Genomic DNA, 20,297 nt, shown 5'->3' with positions numbered 1-20,297 from the left:
TTAAGACTTGTATGTAACAAAGCAGGTCTATGATCTTCTGCTGCATTAGAGGTGACCAGAAGAGCTACAGAGTAAAACATTACAAGAAACTAAACAAAAATGAATGCCAAGACCAAATAACTTAATGGTAGAAGAATGTGACAGGTTCTACAATTAAGGACTACAATTGACACATAAACTGTCCATGTATTAAAAGTGACACAAAGCCAGAACAAGAAATAAGTGGGGCACTCAGGCATGCTAATGTTTTGATATGAATATAGGTATCTACAAAGAGGAATCAAACACTGACTCCTCCAATATCAGAAATGAATGTATAACCAGCTAGCCCACTGCCATTGGTGGTAGTTATCAGTCTTAGAAACAATCAGCATTTCTGCACACAATTTAGTTGAAGAAGGGTCTTAGATTTCAAACTTACCAGTGGTCAGGAGAATAAAGGCCTAAAGGCATGATCAAGTGTGGTATCAACCAGAGCAAGGAAAGGCCAGTAAAATGCAATAGTGACAGATCGGAGAGAAATGCATAGTTATTTTAGTTCAACAGCAACTCTTTCATATACGCAAATTACATTTACTTGGCAAAACTTCCTAAATAATCAGCTGAGATGCATGCATCCATTAGGAAGTAACAATAACTGTGGATATGCGTACTTACACATTTGTGGTAAAGATTCCATAGATGAGATCCAGTTCTGGCAGGAAGAATGTACTCTGCAGTTCATTGTAAAAGAATGGAATCTCGCCTGGTCGTGAGCAGTTCAGGCGAGCTTTCATGAAAGTTGTCCAGGTGTCTTCCAAAAGAAACTTCCCTCCAATATCATTCTTACATACACGACCCACTCGGGAAAAGACAGTTTTTCCACAGTCATGTTCCACTGCGTTCTCCCGGAAAAAGAAGTAAGTGAAGTTTCCAATGTCATAGGATGAGACAAAGTTTGGCTCTGAGGACAGAAATAATACACGAACTTCTGAAACAGCTAGCATTTTAAGCCAAAGAATAAAGCAAAGGAGAATTACAGGATATGCGTATTCACTCACCTACTTTTAATAATATACTTAAAAAAAATTTCACAAAAAAAAGTCCATAAAATGTTATCACTTTGTCAATCAAAGCCATATGTCATAATTTGCCACACCTTATCTCTACTCTCACAGTTAGCCCAATGATAGTTATAAGGTCTTTGTTTCAAACATGTAATTTCAGCTTGTGAAAAAAAACTGTCCTCAAGATACCATAAACAAACAGGCAAGCAAGAAAATAAATACATCAGTAAATAAATATGAAAATCCTTTGTGGCACTATCTGTGAAAGATTTTTTGCCTCTTTTTCTTCAGTTATATAAATGTGGCAGAGTGTAACAGTCATAACTCTGACCAGTAATTTTACAAGTGATATGCAGCAACTTTACCCACACTCATATAGCAAATGGAAAGGAACAGCACTTAAAAGGCAGGCTAAGGATGACTCACACTAATTTGGACAACATATGTACCTTATTCAAAGGATTTATGTCAAAAAGAAATTGAATTGATCATAATGTACCTTTAGCAAACATAACATTACAGATAATAAGTAACCATGACAGTTAAAAACCATAGTGAACCAAGAGTGATAGACAGTTCCCTGTTTCGTAGGCCCCATTTGTGGCTGCAAACTTACAATTTACATTAATCCCTAATGGATGCAATGCCTGACCTTCAACCTCCATTATAATATAATGTATGAGGAAGGACCCCTATTAGCCTTAGAGAAAGCCTTCCTACCCTTGAGATACTTTGATGCAATGAAAGTGATTACAGCCTTGTCTCCAGCATGTACATTCTGGGGCAGTCTTTGAGCAAGGCAAGGGCCTGGTCCTGTCAAAATCAATAGATACTAATAGCAAATACTAAGCAAGCATCATTGTGGGAATTCACCCTCTTCCAGAGAACACAGTTTTTTCTCACATGCTTGAAATTGTTACAGCCTAAATTGTCCTTTTCCTCGAATTTGTTTGTAAATGAGCATGTAACCCCTCCCTTCAGCGGAAGCAAAATTTCCATTTAAACGGAAGAGTGGACAATACCAAGTGAAATATATTGAGGAGATGAAGTTATCAGTTTTCAAAAAAGGACACGAGCAACCAACTTTAAAAAGCAGGGAAAGATTACAGGTACATCTGTTTGATTTTAATCTCTGATTTGGTTTTATTATTTGCATCACAGCATTGAAAGGAGGAGAATTTGCTATTAAAATAATAATAATAATAATAATAATAATGAAATACTGACACACTGTTTGTAGCAAATAAATTAAATACAATAATTTTATACCACCTACCTTGTAAAGTAACATCTTCAGGATTTTACCCCCCCCCCCATGGAACACAGCACAGAAACATTTTAAGTGAATGCAAGTCGGAGCAGCCGACCATGCTAATATACTTTGGTGCTGGTCATGTAATACAAATTGCATCATGTTTCCTCACTTCCATTTGCAAGTTGCTATTGTTTCTGTGTCTTCTGCTGCTGTGAAATACCACCCATTTAAACATTTCCAACTAAACGAGAGTCAGGATTTAAATGAGCTGCTACTAGATTGCAACACCTGAAACATATTTAAAAACAGAGGTAAAAAGGCTAACTGTACACAATATGGGCTTCTTCACTACTCCAAGCAGTTTTATCTGTGTAAACCTCCTCCCACTTCCATTTGCCTACTCTGTGACTGTAGTTAACCAGATAATGTTCCGAGGCTGAGACTGAAAAATGCCCATGTGGATCACTGTTTTTCCCTGGTTACCAAATACAGTAAAATAAAATAAACAATAAACTTCCCACAAACTAGAGCTGAAAAGTAACAAATATTATGCAAGATGACATATCAAGCAGTTTTTTTTTTTTTTGTGGAAGCTTCCCACTAACCAGACAAACAAGATGCCAAATGTTCTGCAGCATGATGTACAAAAAATAAATAAATTAAAAAATGAAGAGCTGGAAGTCTTCAAAACTAGTGGGAAAACAAATGGAACCTTGCTAGTAGAAGAACACAGGCAGAATGCCAGGGTGATGTCTCTTATGGCACAGTGTGTAAACTGTGAAGTGGTAAATGACCAGTGACATAAATGCTAGTAACTTTTACTGAATAGTTTGTGCACAATGCAAAGGCAAAAGACCAGTGACGCAAACAATAGCGACTCTTATGATACACTGTGTGCACTGTGAGATGGGAAAGGACCAGTGACACACACACAGCAGTGCCTCTTACAGCATAATATATGCACTGTGAAGTGGTAAAAGACCAGTGAAATAAATGGCATAGTGTGTGCACTGTAAAATGCGAAAGGACACCAGTAACACAAACAGATGCCAACCAATGTCTTTCAGATTTGCTGAGTCATCAGCAGCTTCTTATTAATTATGGAGATGTCAAGATATGGGCCGATACCCACAGCAACATGTGCAGAGTGCAATGCAGTTACTTAATTCACTTAACCAAGCATTAAAAAAAAATTACCAAAAAGCTGAGAGACTGAATCAACAGACTCGCTGAAAAGGCAAACTTACTGTTGATTGGATGTCCTGATACACCAGTCAGAAACTGTACTTCCCATTTACTAAAGCAATACAATGTTACAAGAGGCATAGATCTCAACCTCTTAGCACAAGAAATCTGGACAAAGCCAAAATAACAGGGACACCGGCCAAAAATAGGGACAGATTTTAATTATGACTCTTATAAACTTAGAATAATAGGTTTTGCATTATCATGCTTTCTCTGAAGGATACGAACTCTGAAACTGAAATACCTGTCATTATTCAGTGACTTCAGTCCTCAGTGATTTGTAGAAAACCACAAATCTTTTGAGGAACAGAAAACTAAGAGGCAAAAAAAAATGGACGTTCTGAGAAACTCTGGACAGACAAGAGGTATGCAATAGGACAATGCTGAAACTAATGACACTACACTTTTCTTCAAGGGGAAGGGTATGAATCTAAGCCTACTGCTCACTAATAAGGATGAAGACAAAAACTTTAAAATGATAGTGGATTGTCATTTGGGAAACATGTCCACAACACAATCTAGTCCAGAACAGATGTTCCATGACATTCTGAAACAGGGGCAAGAGAAATAAGCAGAGGAGAAAAGGGGCAGCCTAATGAAAGAATAATATAAAGGGAGACAATGTATAAACAGAGGAGAAAGAAAATCACACTAAGACTTAAAAATACCTGAAAATTTCAAATGTAGACTGTCACAGTAGTGGAAAAAAAACATGAGATTTTGATGGAAATAGCATTTTGTGCCACAGCACTTGCTAACCATAACTTGTATTTCTTTTTAAGCTTACTAATAATATACTCAGCTTGCTCTACTCAGTGCTCTGTACTTATAATCTGTCTTAATTTTACTCAAACACGAGCACTGTATATATCACAAAACTTCAGAAAAAACACAGAAAAGCTAGACTACGTGTAAGCCTTTTATAGTACATTCAGACTTATAAACCACACAGCAAAAGCTGCAGGCATTTTATGCTTTATTTTTTTCTCAAAATATCAGTATAGCATAAGTGGACTGCTTTGCTGTACGTTGGAAACATGGAGCTTAAGACTATGCCCGATGTCTATAAACATTAAGGTGCCTGAAAAATAAGCCATATAACATACAAACCAAAAGGTAAAAAGGTCACATAGACACAACTTCAAGAAAGACCAAACTCAGCTACATACTTCACTCTGAAATACCTTAAAGCTCCCACAGTGGAAGACAATGCAATATATGCAAATGACCCATTAAGGACATACCACTGTTTCAGCTACAGGGTTTATGAATACCCAGGACTTTTCACTTTTGAAGACTTTATTGGTATCCTCAAGCCAATAAAGCTACCCCCCACTCTATGTATAGATATATATATATATATATATATATATATATATATATATATATATATATATATACACACACACACACACACATACAAACACACATAGAGTGATAGACAGACAAACACACACATATAAATGACACATACAAGTTACAGTCTTCACTGCGTAAAGCTTTTATGGTACACTGAGGCCCAAAGGCCAAGCCACACTAGCTGTAGGCACTTTATATCTTTGCTGCTTTTCTGTGATCATTAATACATTAGAAATGTATTTATAGACTGTAATATAAAACACGTTTAAAAACAAGACTAATGTCCATAAACATTAGGGTGACTGCAAAATATCCTAAATAACATCTGAAATACTTTATAAAACGGTCACACAGACAAACAAAATTACAAGTAAGCCACAGACAAACTAGAATCTTCACTGCGTAATACCTTAAATCTCCTCTAATGGCAATCCATGGGATTTATGCAAATTACCATATATGTGCTTCAACTATGTGGCTTTTGAATGCCCATGATGTTTTACTGTTTAAGTCTTTATGATAGATTCAGTCCAGCTCTGTGTCTTAAGGGGAAAAAGCTCTTACTATGAAACATGTGATTTGAGTTCAGTTATTAGCTTGGGTGCCTGTAAGATTTGGCAGGCAAAAGAAGTGTGAGTAGCCACTACCAAATGTCCCATCCTGGGCAAGGGATGCAGTTCTGGCTTGTCACTTGGGTGACATTGTGTTGCACTCAATGATCATAAAGGTGTGAACACCTGCTATGTGCATGCATGCATGTAAGGTGAGACAGCATGTTAAAGCACACTCTCTGCATAAGACAGCACTGATGTGGAGCTCAGTTAACTGCTGCAAGGTGGGAGGGTGTTCCAAGGTGGGAGGGTAGGGCACCTCACCCAACTAATATGGTGGTCCACTCCTTACTCCCTTGAATTTAACTCTGGTAGGGTGGAAGTAATGACCTAATAAGGCACCCATAGGCATGAACGAATAGGGCAAAAGGCTCTTGCTTAGCCCTGAAATGTTTGCTTTTGGTATAGGAGATCCTGGGTTTGATTTTTGCATAGATCTATGTTACTGTTTTGTAATGATATGCACGTGCAACTGTTTGTTTTTTGTTTGAGCTACAACTGTTTTAGTTACCCATGTTTTCATTCCCAGCACTGAAGAAGAAATGCTGAGAAATTCAGCCTACTTTATGGTGTGTTGAAAAGGAAAGAGTTCATATTTAAGTTGATCTGATCACTGTGTACTGAGAAAATGTTAGGCAGAATGATTACCTTCCGTTGGTAAAAGGAGTGTTTCCTATTTTCAAACAGTGATGTTTCTGCCCAAAAAAATCCTTATACTTCCACCCATGAGTTTCTAGTTTCTCCTCCAGATCATTTTATCTACCTACTGCCAAATGAAAACATCAACTGTTGTGGCTACATAGAATGCTGATCCTCTACTATATTATAAAGTAAACTACTTTACAACATGAACAAAATATAAGGCTGAACAACCCATTTGCCTTTAAAGATGGTTAGCCTACGTAAAAAGCAATCTAGAAAAATTGTGACCTGCATACTTATCTTATGAATAATTACTAACATTTTTCATATTTTAGCATATGAAAGTGTTTCTGCAAAGAAGAGGTAATGTTGTTATAAGAAACAGTGAAATAATCATGGAGTAGCACATTATTTTCAGATATTATGCTGAAGATGCACTGCAGTGGTGGTGCTGCGGTAGCGTTGTCGCCTCACAGTAAGACGTTGTCCTGTTCGATTCTCAGCTAGAGCGTCTACTGTGTGGAGACATGCGTGAATGGGCGTACCTTCGTTGAAGGTTGTGCATCAGGGCTGGCAACTCGGCATGTAAAAATCTACTGCCAATCATTACCGGACCAGAGTTCCACTGTGGCGACCCCTAACCGGGAAAAGCCGAAAGACACAACAACAACAAAAATGCTACAGATGCACTTAAATTTATCAACATGTATAGGCACATTAACAGACCACAGTATGTTCAGTAGTGTTCAAGGCTGCCTGTCACTGTCTTAGTTTTTGTGCTACAGTTTTAGTAGGTTAGTGGAGTTATTCCAATGTTTCCTTTGCAAAAAAAAAAAAAAAAATATGTGATATAGTACTAATCAAAACAGGGTAAATCTGATAATGATGATGATGATGCTTACATGTCTTTTCTGACATGCACAGCTGGAGGCAAAACTCTCACCTTCTACTATTTTCTTTACACGTTAGACTACTTATAACATACATTCTTAGATACAGTAGTTGCACTATGTTCTGAGCAGCACAGTATTGCATAAATAATAAATTAATACCTATGGATCAATAAAACACCTTATAATAGCAGCAAGCCATCTTTGTGACTTGTGCTAAATTAACTCATTTGCACTTTGGAGGACGTAATCACTTTGTCTTCACCTTTTTAAAAATATTCTCAGGTGTACGTATATTCTTGCATGCCTGACTACTAATTCTCACTTACTGGAAAAGTATTCATTGATGTCAAAATACTGCAAAATATATTACTGGTGGCCTCCAGTCACTTCATCAGACTGTAAGTATAAAATAAGATTTAGAATGCTTACCAGTGATTGTTCTTTCTCTGGGCTACAGTAACCTTGGAATGAAAACACTAAATAAAGATGGCTACAAAGTTGTCATAGGTGGCCTTTCCCATGCACAACATGCCTACTTTTTACTGCTGGAGTTGCAGCCTCAAACCGTAAGGAGTATGAGAACACTGGATGAAATATTACATATTTTCAAATTCATCATAAGAAAGCTTTTGTTACACAGCTTTACTGATCATTCTTCAAGGAGTTGGGAAATAAACTGTACAGTTTTCTGACTGGCAATATTGTAACTGTTTAATAGTTAACTACTTTTAACTTTATGTACAAACATTGCATCATGAGTAAAAACATGTGCATTATTGCAGTATTCTATATAATGCAATACATTTTAAGTACTTTTTTATGAAAAAGGTATTTGTTTTGTGTGTGGTTCATTGCTGAAAAGGATCCTTCAAACAATCCACTTAGGAGAGATGCTCATTCCATGTTGAACTATTCTGAGTTTTGAATGTTGTGTCGTGTGACTGCAACTCTTGTCCTACACTGTCTTCAAATTGTGATGGTGCTCAGAATGTACTGGAAAATGTAGCTGCTATTGACAGAGACGTATGCCTTTCTGTATAGAAAATTGAGAGTGTACCCAAAAATGAAGTACATGGCAAGCAGTAATGGAACAATGACATTTGTAACGTGATGTTTTTAATGCAGCGTAGTATCCCAAGTAACATTTCACCCTTCAGTGCAAATGCTTACTATTTAAATGATGTATGGCTACGGCTAAGAGCATAATTAGATCTTGCTGTAGTAAGGAGCATTTGGACCTGAGTACGTAACAACTTTCATAACAATGAAAGATCCCTGCCTCATGAAATCTCACACATACCTGCCGTTTATGATTTGATATGTCTCCAGCAAGGCTCCTAACATCCTTAACCTATCTTTTAGTACAAAAAAAACATAGTTACCTGAATCTACCTCATAAAACTAATGAAAGATTTCTCATCTGTATTAAAATATTTTTCTAATATGAGTTTGTGCAGACAACATATGTAAAGCTCTGACAGAAGCAGGTGGTAGTATAAATTGCAATGTTAATGTCTATGAGCAATCACAAAGTAAAACACTGAATAACAGGTAATGCTTTTGAGAAAGAGACAAAATGGAAAAATGTTTGACCCATCTAGTCTATCCTTTTGTTATAGCCTAAAACAGCAAATTCCATCGAAATAGCACTTTGCTGCACCCATTCCTCATAAAACCACTGTATGTCTGCTTCTTACAGGCTTGAATACCCTTCTCTATTTTAGATGTTCTAACATCTCAAGAAGGCTGCAGCAGTCATACACCAACCTTTCTGAAAATGAATACTGTCTTGTGTCTCTCTTGAGCTGAAGGTTTGCTACAGTATCTTTAACATGTGTCATTTTTGTTTTCTCGCATGTGCCTTTTCTAAAAGATGGGTGGCATCATCTCGTACTTTTGATTCCCTTGTGACACCAAAGTAATTCTTTCATGCACACCTCCATAAGGACAGCACATATTAAGCTGAAGAGGCAACTGCATTGTAAGTGTACAGCTGTGTTACTTTTGTTGCACTTCTCTGAACTGCCCAAATTTGTTTATATATTTTTGCAGAAGATGGCATCTGGAGAACTGCACACTTGAGCAGGTGGTACCTGCATAACGTTTGTCAGAAATGTAATCTCTGCAACTCTGCAGTAGTCAGAGTTAAGGAAGGGGAAGGGATTCTGACGTACCTTCGGTACAGATTCACAGAACCTTAAAGATTTTATTAACTTTATTAAAGTAGCCTTCCCCAAAACATTCTGGAGACTCAAAATATTTACTGTCTTTATTTTCTATTTTTCTTTTTGTTAAGCACCCCTCCCCATACAAACACACACACACACAGCAGCACATAATAAAAGCTCACCACAAAAATAAGTACAAGTGCAATTGCCTTGGAGATACTGTATAATTGCTTACAGAGACACAAAGCACAACCTTACAGAACTCATAGCTTCCTCCTCTTTTTAGTCAACTTAAGTACTCTCAATGCTTAACATGAATAATGGCAAACAGAAGCTACAAACTGTACACCTTGTATACAAAGGGTCTCTCTTTCTCTCTTTCATGCACGTTTATTTCACACATAACCCTAACCTTTGAGGCTTCATACTGTGTAAACAGTTCAGCTGATTCCCTTACTTTACCTGTTTACTATAAGTACATTTTTCTAAATAATATTCACTTTCTTTAACTAGCTTCTGGGTACTGCTTATTTGAGAATATCAAATAAATGTAAAATAATTGTTTTACCCTTCCCTGAAACTTGTCCCTCACCCCCACACTAAATTTCATTTATGGCAAGCCCTTCTTACATCTTGAAACACTTCACATTAAATGCTTTTATGCTTATGGCGGACTCTCTGTTCTATTTTATAACAGTCCTACTTCACAGTTGTTTTTAGTGTTTTATAACCGTTCTATATTATAAGAGTTCTATTTTGGAAGTGTTTGCACAAAAACTGACAATACTATTTAGTTATTTATCAGTAAAATAAGAAATATATCCAGCTGTCTCTGTAGACTATATGTTGTAGCTGTCTTAGTGATCTAGGTAATGGCCAAAAATGGCCCTTGAACTAGTTCACTTAACCAGGTAGCAAAACAAAATGAAATAAAATACTGTATCAAACATATATCCAATCCAGGCTTACTAATGAACTTCTGATGGTTTTATGACTGCAATCACAAAACCTCGAAACACTTGAATGCATAACACATTTGGAGTTAAACAAACAAATACCCACACAGAAAAGCATTTTTTTTGGGGGGGAGGTGAGTCCCACCTGTGGCCAACACACTTCTGCTAACAACAACAGAGCCAATCATTAGTGTAATGATATTACACCTGGTACTCGCCTACTAATACGTACTGAAAAGCTCTGCTGCACTACAGTCAGGGAGAGTCCCCAAAATGTACTAATCCCCATCTGCAGTTTTCCTTTTTAATCTTTCTTTACTTTCCTGCTGCACACCTTTACTGTTAACAATTCCCCATTGTTAGCTGTCTTTCACAAGTTGCCTTCCACAGCCCTACAAAAGACTGTGCTCTACTCTCATTTTTTATGCTTTATTTTCTCTCTGGTTTCTCTAAAAGAATTGTGGCATTTCCTTCCACAGGGAGGTTGTCTTCTTAAAACAACAATGCCCTGAAACTGTTGTACATCTTTTCCGCACCCCTGTCTCACAATGACTTAGTTTCAAACGTGATTTTCTTCAAGGGACAGTAAGGAAATCAGTAATAAAACACTTGTCAAAATCAGCTTAGAAATGATAATTTGCAGTGAAGTTTCACTTTCTTTAAGCAGATTACTAAGTACATCAGTGCAATTCTGTGTGCAAGCAGAATTTGAAAATCCTGATCTCTGAATTTTTGTATGGAATACTACACTGCAAATATAAGCACACAAACTAGACAAGTTTTGAGTCTCTCTGATACACAACAACCTTTCTTTGCAGTCCCAGGAGATACCCTGCTTCATCCTGCCAAAGCACAGCACACAGAAAACTATAGATACCGAAACAGCAAAGATACACCAAGGCACTAACCGTTAAGCCATTTGGAGTTATACTGTGCAGTGCGGAGAGGAGGAAGATTTCCCAGGCTCCGATAGATGGCAGGGTCTCTTCCTGGAAAATCCATAGCAGTAGCCGCATACAATTCTCCACTGGAGGTGAGGAGCGCAGTTGAGTTGTGATGGGGACTAAAAGGACAGCGAGCCATTCCACTAATCACATCATGGATTTCCGTGAGGTTGCTCATCTGGAAAAAAAAAACACAATAAACTTGTCATATATCTGTAAAAAACATAATCCATTTGCTGTACATACAACCAACATGCCAGATTAATTAGTACAGGGGTAGCAGCACCAGACAGCAAAATCATATTAGATGCCCCAGGATTTCATTTGTGTAGTAACATCCTGGCATAAGCATGTTTTATTTCTAAGTTGGCTGAAAACAATCAAATTAGGCAGTGTTTAACAGATTATATGCAGTAACAGAGTTGTTAATTTACATTCATCTGTCATACCCTTTTTATTATACTGACATTTTCTGAAAGCACAAATGTGAAGTAATATAAAATTTTTTTTGCATTATTCTTCATTTGTTTTATGAAAACTGTTGAAGTAATATCTTCCTGCCATTACTGATTTGTTCAGCTAATTATGCAGTCATCATGCAAAATTGCAATACACCACTAATTTTGTTTTTGTGGCTTAAAGGATTATATTCAGTCTGAATACTTAAAATCAATAAACAGATAGAAGAATGCTCTGACTAAAAATAAGTCTGTGTATCCCCTGCTTGCACGCCATCGTCAAGCATATAACTGTACAGGAGATGGCTGAGTCAGTGACTGTGTTTACTTACTGATGGTATGCACTGCTTATTTGAAGCAAATGTCAGAAGGACAATGAAATGAGAGTTTATGAAAGTATTTTCTTACAACGTACAGACAAGTTTCTTGCAATGGCTGTCATAATGTTCTACTTAGGCTATTATAGAATATGTATGATTTGTTCCAAAACATTATCACTGATATTGCATGGGACAGACGTCATAAGACCAGGGACACCAACTTTCCTTTTTTTTCAGGAAAAACACAAGAAAAATCACGACTCTGTACCACCTTTGAAAAAACAACTGTTGTTTTATAGGTTCATAGGTTTATACTAGGCTATCTGCCCTAAGGCATTTATAAGCCTAGCCCAAAGTTTTGTGGCTTACGCCACCCCTTATGTTAAAAAATACTGTGCCCATTAGTCTGTTTTGCCTCTGTCCAGCAGTGACACAGAGATGATTCCTGGGGTAAACCTACGATCTCCCATCCACCGGTCAAGATTTCTCTTGAACAGAGCCAGCGAGGTGCTCTGCCTCACATGGACCGGGATTTTATTCCACAGCATAGGGAGTCTCTGAGTGACAAATCTATCCCTCCAGCATGTCTTATTTATATCCGTGCTAAGGTTTAAGTCGCTTGCTCTAGTGGATCTGGTAGATTTGGATTTTTTGAGGTGGAGCATGTCCATTAATTCCGGGTTGGTCATGGCCTTGTATTTCAGGCACAGGTCACCTCTGAGCAGACGGTATGCGACTGAATAGAGCTGGAGTTTCTTCAGTCTGGCAGCATATGACAGATTTTGGAATCCCTTTATCCTTTTGGTGAGGAACTTTTGGGGTCTCTCCAATTGCTGCAGGTGTCGGGTGAGATACATCCCGAATGGGGCATTGTACTCGATCATTGGTCTGATAAGTGAAGAGTACAGGGGAACAATGACCTCACTTGATCTGGATGTGAATCCCTTCATGATCAGGTGGGCAATGTAGAAGGCCTTTCTAACCACTTTAGCAATGTGAGTGTCAAAAGAAAGGCCACTGTCAACCTGGGTCCCCAGGTCCCTGATAACCTCTTCTGTGCTTAGTGGATTGCCACCTATATGGTAGCTTGGGGTTACCTTGTTTTTCCCGAAGGGTATGACTATACATTTTTTTGGCATTTAACTTCAGTCCATGGCTCTGGCACCAGCTATCAGTTTCCGTGAGACCGCTCTGAAGGATATCTGTGTCCGATGTACTTTCCACTATGGCGCCCAGTTTGCAGTCATCTGCAAACTTTGTCAGCCATAGTCCTCCTATGTTTGCCTGTACTTCTGAGAAGTAGATGCCGAACAACAGGGGCCAAGGACTGAGCCCTGTGGGATACCACTTGTGACCGGCTTGGAGTCTGACATGGTGCCAGCAACTCTGACCCTGTGGGTTCTATCCTTTAGCCAGTTTGCAACCCATCTTGTGACATATGGGTTTACATTTAAGCTGGTAAGTTTCTCTATAATACCTGAGTGGGGTATTGTGTCGAAAGCTTTTGCAAGGTCAAGGTAGGCTGTATGGACTGCCTTTCCCTCATCAATGGCCTTGGTGACTGTTTCGAAGAAGTCGACCAAGTTCAAAAGGCATGATCTGCCCTTGACAAAGCCAAACTGGGTTGGGTCCAATGTCTGCAAGTCCCCTATGTCTTTGTTTATGAGTTCCATTATGATCCTCTCCATAGCTTTGCAGACCAGGCTTGTTAAGCTTATGGGGCGGTAATTACCAGGGTCCGTAGAGGCACCGCCTTTGTGGAGCGGGACCACAGTTGCCGTATGCCACTCCTTGGGCACGTATCCTGTGGTAAGGCTAAGATTAAACAGCTGCCTTATGTGCGGGTTTAGTTCCTCATTGAGTTCACGTAGCACACAGCCGGGGACACCATCCGGTCCCATTGATGCTGTGTTTTTAGCTTTAGAGAGAGCAGCTTTTGCCTGCGCATTTGAGATGTCTGGGAGGCTACACTCCACTGGGATAGTTATCTCTCCTTTTGGGGGGGGGGGGGTGAAGTTTGCACTGAACCTGTCCGCCAGTATGTTGGCAATGTCTGTGGGTTCAGTGATTTTTGTATCATTTTGGACTAATTCTGAGCATATCTGGGAGATTCCACCCAGGTTTCTAACATAGCTGAAGAAGGCCATATGATTGTCTTTTGAATCTATGGTAATTTTTCTCTCAAAGTTGGCCTTGGATGATTTTATGAGTGCTCGTATTTTTTTACTAATAATGATCAAGGGTGTCTTCTCTTTTATGGATTTTGCTCTATCATGTAACAGCTTTCTCCTCTTATTGTAAAGTTTGTTTAGGGCTGGGGTCCACCAGACTGGACGTTTGCCCTTGGTGGAAAGAGTCTTGGTTTTATTAGGGATTGCCTGATCCATGCAGTCCTGGAGGTGTTCGTAGAAGGCATTTGTAAGGGCTTCCGCAGCTTGGGTTGTGGTTTCCACTGGCTCGGGGGCCTTGAAGGATACCACACCAGTCTTGAGTAGTGTGAAGTTTGCTTTAGAGAAGTTCTTCACTGTGGTCTTTTGTTTGGGGTGGGGGCGGGATGTGAATTTCCAGTGAGATTAGTTTATGATCTGATCTCACCAATGAGGGATATACTTCCGGTGTGGAGCATTTTGTCCCCATGTTTGTGATGATGAGATCTAGTATATTTTCTCCTCTTGTGGGAACGGTGACTAGTTGTTCCATGGCATTTGAATTTATGAACTCCAGGAACCTTTGGGCTAAAAAGTTGGGGCTTGAGTAATGTTTCCAGTCTATATTCAGGTAGTTGAAGTCACCCAATATAATGGTGTTTGGAGATACATTTATACCCTCCAGTGTCTTCAGGAAGGCTGTGTGGGGTTCCTGAGTTTGAGAGGGTGGCCTGTAGCATGCTACAAATTGTAGAGCAGTTTTGCCTATGGTTAATTGCACCTGGATGGTTTCCGATGCTTAGGCGTTGCCACCAACCTGGAGGTGTGGGTATCCTTGATGAATATGGATACACCCCTCCTTTGTGGTGTGGTCTGGGTTTTGGGGCGGAACGCATGATATGAGGTAAAACCTGATAGTGCCGGGTGCTCTCAGGAGCCTTGAACCAGGTTTCAGTTACAGCACAGACATCGATGTTCTCCATACTGAGAAGGGCCTCGAGTGCGTGCATTTTGAGATTTAGACTTCTGGCATTGAGCAGCATTACCCTTAGTTTCTTCCCATTTTTGTTTTCTAGGGTGGTAGGTTTAGAATTTGAGCCTTGCCTAAAAAGGCACTATGGGGTGGCAAGAGCCTTAGCCAATATCCGGAATCCCAGGGTGACAGGTGCAAGCCGTCTCTTGCGAAGCAGCGTGGCTTGTCAAGCATGTCATCCCAGGCAGACAGACACTGGATCCCCTTTGAATGACACCAGAAATTAAGCCAATTGTTAAAGCTGATCATCTTGTCTCTATGTTGTGGCATCATTCTTGGTGAAGGAAGGATACTGCTCAGGGTCAGGGTCATACCTGCCTGGGCTACATAATCAGAGAGCTCCTCTATGTCTCTTTTCATGTAGTCCAGGGAGGTGCGTCTCAGGTCGTTCACACCAGCATGGACAATGACTGTGTCATATTTGTACTTGCTGTGGAGTGACCCGAGTGCTTGTGTTATGTGGCAGATTCTAGCGCCCGATAGGCAGCTTACTGTGACCCTCTCCTTATTCAGCCTGGTGAGTGGGACGTCAGTGTGTCTGACTATGGAGTCACCTATGACAAGTATGTTTGGTGTTGTATTTGGCCTTAAGGGCTGTGACTGCTTTGCACACTGACTTTGTGGTTTATGTGTTGCCTGTGGTGTGTCATGAGGTGGCAGTTGCTTGGGTGTCTGCTTTGGAGGCCTCTGCTGTTTAGATAAATTTTTGCTCAGAGCCTCCGAGTATGTCTTAGTGTGTTTATGTGTTTGATTCATTGTTGTGATAGCTTTATGTGAGACTGGTTTTGTGGTGTGTGTAGTTGCCTTCTCCTCCTGTCTGGTCTTGCCAGTCCTGAGTTGAGAGAGCTCAGCCTCCAGTTTGGCCAAATAGCTGCATCTCTCGCAAGTATTTGTGTTATGTGGGAGGAGGAGAGGGTTGTCTGTGTACATGAGGCAATTGTAACATTGCCTCAATATTCCCAGATTCACCAACTGGACAGGGGAGGACGCCAGCATCTGGCCCTTCGACATGCTAGAGAAATTAAGAAGTTAGGGGTGTAACTGAATAAGAGAGGACTTAGTAAGGAAGTGGGTACTCCTGGGGGGGGGGTCGCTAGTGAGGGACTTTGTATAATACAGAAGTGCTAAACCTGAAAAGAAGATGCTTTTAAGACAAGTGCTGAGCTTTTTTTTTTTTTGGAGTACAGTAAATGACCCCACACAAGAGTGCTAGGCCAAAGACAGAAAATATGCAAGTTTTGAGAAAAAAACGATTTTAAAATTAAGTGCAAACAGGGAATTCAGTAAATAGCTTTTGGTTGTGCTCTAAATACAGCTACTAATGCAGAAATCAAGTTTAACAAGCCAGAAAATGCTCAAACTAGGCAACTATGCAGAAAAACTTAGCAAATAAACAGAGGAAAAATACTTAAAATCTCAAAAGTGTCTCCTTTCTTCTCTCAGCGTTTTCTCCTCTTGGTGGGTGCTTCACCAACAGCCAACAAGCCTGAAAGGACGCCAAAACCACGAGGCAACTAGGTTTTAAGAGAGGACTACAGCAAACAAGGTGTACCAATTACAGTAAGAAACAGTTGAAATATGCAGGCACTATAAGCCTTTAACCAGAAATTCCCAGCTCAGAAGGGCAGAGTCCAGCCTCTCCTCCCACAAGAGTGCAGACCACGAACCTTCTTAATGTAAAATAACTGGCCTGAAGCCCAAGTGCTTAAACCAGAACTAATACACTTTTAGAATAACAGACACTGAGCCCTCAATCAGCAGTTCCCAACTTAGAAGGATGTAAGCCACCTGTCCTGCCACCACAGTGCAGGCCACAAACCTTCCTAATGTAAAACAACTGGTCTGAAGCCCAAGTGCTTAATCCAAAAGACTTAGAATGATAGCTACACTTTAATCAAGTTACTACCAAGCAGTAATAAATACAATTGAATACTTTGAAGAATGCCTGGAATAGTGCTTAAGTTATACAAACAAACTAGATTCAGCAGGCCTGGATCTAGTCTACGCTAAAACAAACAAGGTGTACCAATTTCAGTAAGAAGCAGTTCAAATATGCAGGCACTATAAGCCTTTAACCAGAAATTCCCAGCTCAGAAGGGCAGAGTCCAGCCTCTCCTCCCACAAGAGTGCAGACCACGAACCTTCTTAATGTAAAATAACTGGCCTGAAGCCCAAGTGCTTAAACCAGAACTAATACACTTTTAGAATAACAGACACTGAGCCCTCAATCAGCAGTTCCCAACTTAGAAGGATGTAAGCTACCTGTCCTGCCACTACAGTGCAGGCCACAAACCTTCTTATTGTAAAACAACTGGTCTGAAGCCCAAGTGCTTAAACTAAAAGGCTTAGAATGAGTTGCACCAAGAAGTAATAAATACAACTGAGTACTTTAAAGATGACGCAAAAGCAAAATAAATTAGGAAGAAATACAAATACAGTAAAAGCAGATTTTTTTTTTTTTTTTCAGAAAAGTAGCAAAAACAATTCACATGCAGTACAAGCTGGCACACTTGAGTATGTAGCAATATTAGTCCACACACAGTTTGAAAAAAAGTAATTAAATTAAAAAGGACTAAAAGCAAGTGCAGAAAGGGTTTATTAGATAGAATGCGGTAAAGAGATGGGACTGGGGGAGTGTCCTAGATCAAATCTACAGTGGGGCGGGCACTGCAAAAGCCACCAGTTTCAACAGAGCTAGATCTGAGGAATCAGTCCAAATTATAAAACCACAATAAAATGCAGGAAATATACTTAAATCAGCTTATGTCCAGTTGATGTATGCAGACAAATCTCAGTAGCAAGCAACTCTATTTAAAATGATTACAAGAGATTTAACCAACACAGGTTTTAATGTTATCAGAAACCCCCCAAGCTAATTAACACTTAAAGGAATTTCAAAGCAATTTAGCAACTAGTGCAGAGCTTCAGAGATACACACAAGACAGTTTCAACAGAGCTAGATCTGAGGAATCAGTCCAAATTATAAAACCACAATAAAATGCAGGACATATACTTAAATCAGCTTATGTCCAGTTGATGTATGCAGACAGATCTCAGTAGCAAGCAACTCTATTTAAAATGATTACAAGAGATGTAACCAACACAGGTTTTAATGTTATCAGAAACCCCCCAAGCTAATTAACACTTAAAGGAATTTCAAAGCAGTTTAGCAACTAGTGCAGAGCTTCAGAGATACACACAAGACAGTTTCAACAGAGCTAGATCTGAGGAATCAGTCCAAATTATAAAACCACAATAAAATGCAGGAAATATACTTAAATCAGCTTATGTCCAGTTGATGTATGCAGACAAATCTCAGTAGCAAGCAACTCTATTTAAAATGATTACAAGAGATGTAACCAACACAGGTTTTAATTTTCCATATCTTATAGTTATGATTTTATTTCTTTATATATATATATATATATATATATATATATATATATATATATATATATATATATATATATATATATTTTTTTCTTATTTATTTCACGTATTTGTTTATGTTTTGTTGACCAGTTACTCTCTTAGTCATAGTCGATTTTCAGAGGAGATCTGAGGTGGCATTTATACTAACTTGGGGAAATTTGGCCAGGACACCAAGGAAATTCCATAGTCATTGGAGGGTTGAGATTATTTGTTTGATACTAAAGCTGGAGGAGCTACAGACTCTTGTATCAAGCAAGGAGATGTGTGAGAATGCAGATTATGAAACTGGAGTATATATGTGGTATCTGGTGCACTGCATAATGATATTCTTTCTTTCTTTATTGGCTGCTTGCTTGTTCACCTGGTTAGCCCTAGTGTGATCAAACTCATTTCCAGAGAGGACAAGGGGGAAAGTCCCCAGAAAGATGATTAGTGCGACAATGTTATGCAACTCAAATAAAAAAAACACTGATCATATTGAAATGGTAAGTGCATAAAGCAGTTAATGGGACAAGATAGATGTTTCCTGGAAATGAAGGAATAAAGAACACAGGTGTAGAAATATAATACAACTACTTCTAAATCATGGACAGTGGTGGGTGGAGTACAGAAATAAATATAAAATGGTATATATGGCAGTGGAAAGACAACAATATAAGAATAAAAGACTGTGTGTAGATTAACACTCAAGGCATATGCCTGATGGAGAGGACGTTTAAGCAGGGAAAAGGAAATGTATGAAGTTAATAAAGAAACGGTGAAGGGTACATCAAACAGCATTATTTTTTAAAGGAAGGAAAGAAAGAAGAGGTTACACCTTTAGTAGGAAGAAAAGTGAAGTATGAAAAAATTAAAATGAAGCAAATATAAAACGATAAAAAGGCAACAAGATCAAAACATGCAAACAGTTAATGGATATGTTAAAAAAGTATACTGCAGAGGATATACATACAAATAAGTCAGGAAGAACAGCTTATAAAGCTGGATAATATATGAAGCAAAGAATTTGGAGAAAGAACAAACTAAAAGCCCCCTTCTTGTGACAGACTAAAATCCATATCCCTGTCGCTCTACTCAATGTCATGCAGAGTCCTGAGATGTGATTTCTGTTTAGTCTTCCATGCTGTCAATAACCCAATATCCTTTGAACTCCTTCAGCTAAACAGATCTTAGTCTGCAGGCCTAAACTTACATTACAAGATCGGCCAAGCTAGACAGCATAACTGATGCCTAACACAAAGTATTACCTTAGGCTTCCCTTGCATAACCAACACAGTACTCTAACAAACTTTAAAACTAGTGCATTCACCTGGATGAGTGATCACAAATTTTCTTCTGGAATATATGGGGATAATATATTTAATGGCAGGCACTATTAATTGTCTGTCTGTATTGAGCAATGTGGCTGAGCTTCTTAATGGACTCCTTGGCAGTAAGCTTTATAAGAACATACGACTATATGAACCTACACCGGAGATAGAAAATGCATTATACATTTTCAAAAGGACATGAGCTGCGAAGAAAGAACACTTTGTGAAGGTTTATAAATTACTGGTTAAATAAGAAAAAGGGGGAAAAGGTGATGAAATACACATGAAGAGTTTATTTTATTTTATATGGAAAAAATAGAAAAAAAGATACTTGGAATCTGATTACTTTGTATAACATAGATTCTAAATTATTAAGGACAATTTTACATATTCTGGGTGAGACAGATAATTTATGTGCATATGAAATTAAGGGAAATCAAAGTAAGCAGATGTTAATTATTCTTAATGAATCTACTGA

The 20,297-nt window shown here is 38.8% G+C and overlaps 1 protein-coding gene across 2 annotated transcripts in view; it reads right to left on the bottom strand.

Annotated features, from left to right (window-relative positions):
- The window catches only part of SEMA5A (semaphorin 5A), a 2,688,572-nt gene that overhangs the window by 1,150,825 nt on the left and 1,517,450 nt on the right, over positions 1-20,297 (bottom strand). For both annotated transcript variants that reach the window (XM_044064865.1, XM_044064863.1), the window contains 2 exons: positions 11,084-11,297; positions 658-943 (listed from right to left, as the gene is read on the bottom strand). In XM_044064865.1, coding sequence (XP_043920800.1) covers positions 658-943; positions 11,084-11,297 — 500 coding nt within the window. The remainder of the gene's footprint in view (positions 1-657; positions 944-11,083; positions 11,298-20,297) is intronic.

The sequence above is a fragment of the Protopterus annectens genome, chromosome 3.part0 (genome assembly GCF_019279795.1).
Source record: "Protopterus annectens isolate FY-2018-M chromosome 3.part0, PAN1.0, whole genome shotgun sequence".
NCBI classification, from domain to species: domain Eukaryota; kingdom Metazoa; phylum Chordata; order Ceratodontiformes; family Protopteridae; genus Protopterus; species Protopterus annectens.
This window is presented reverse-complemented; position numbering and strand designations above follow the sequence as displayed.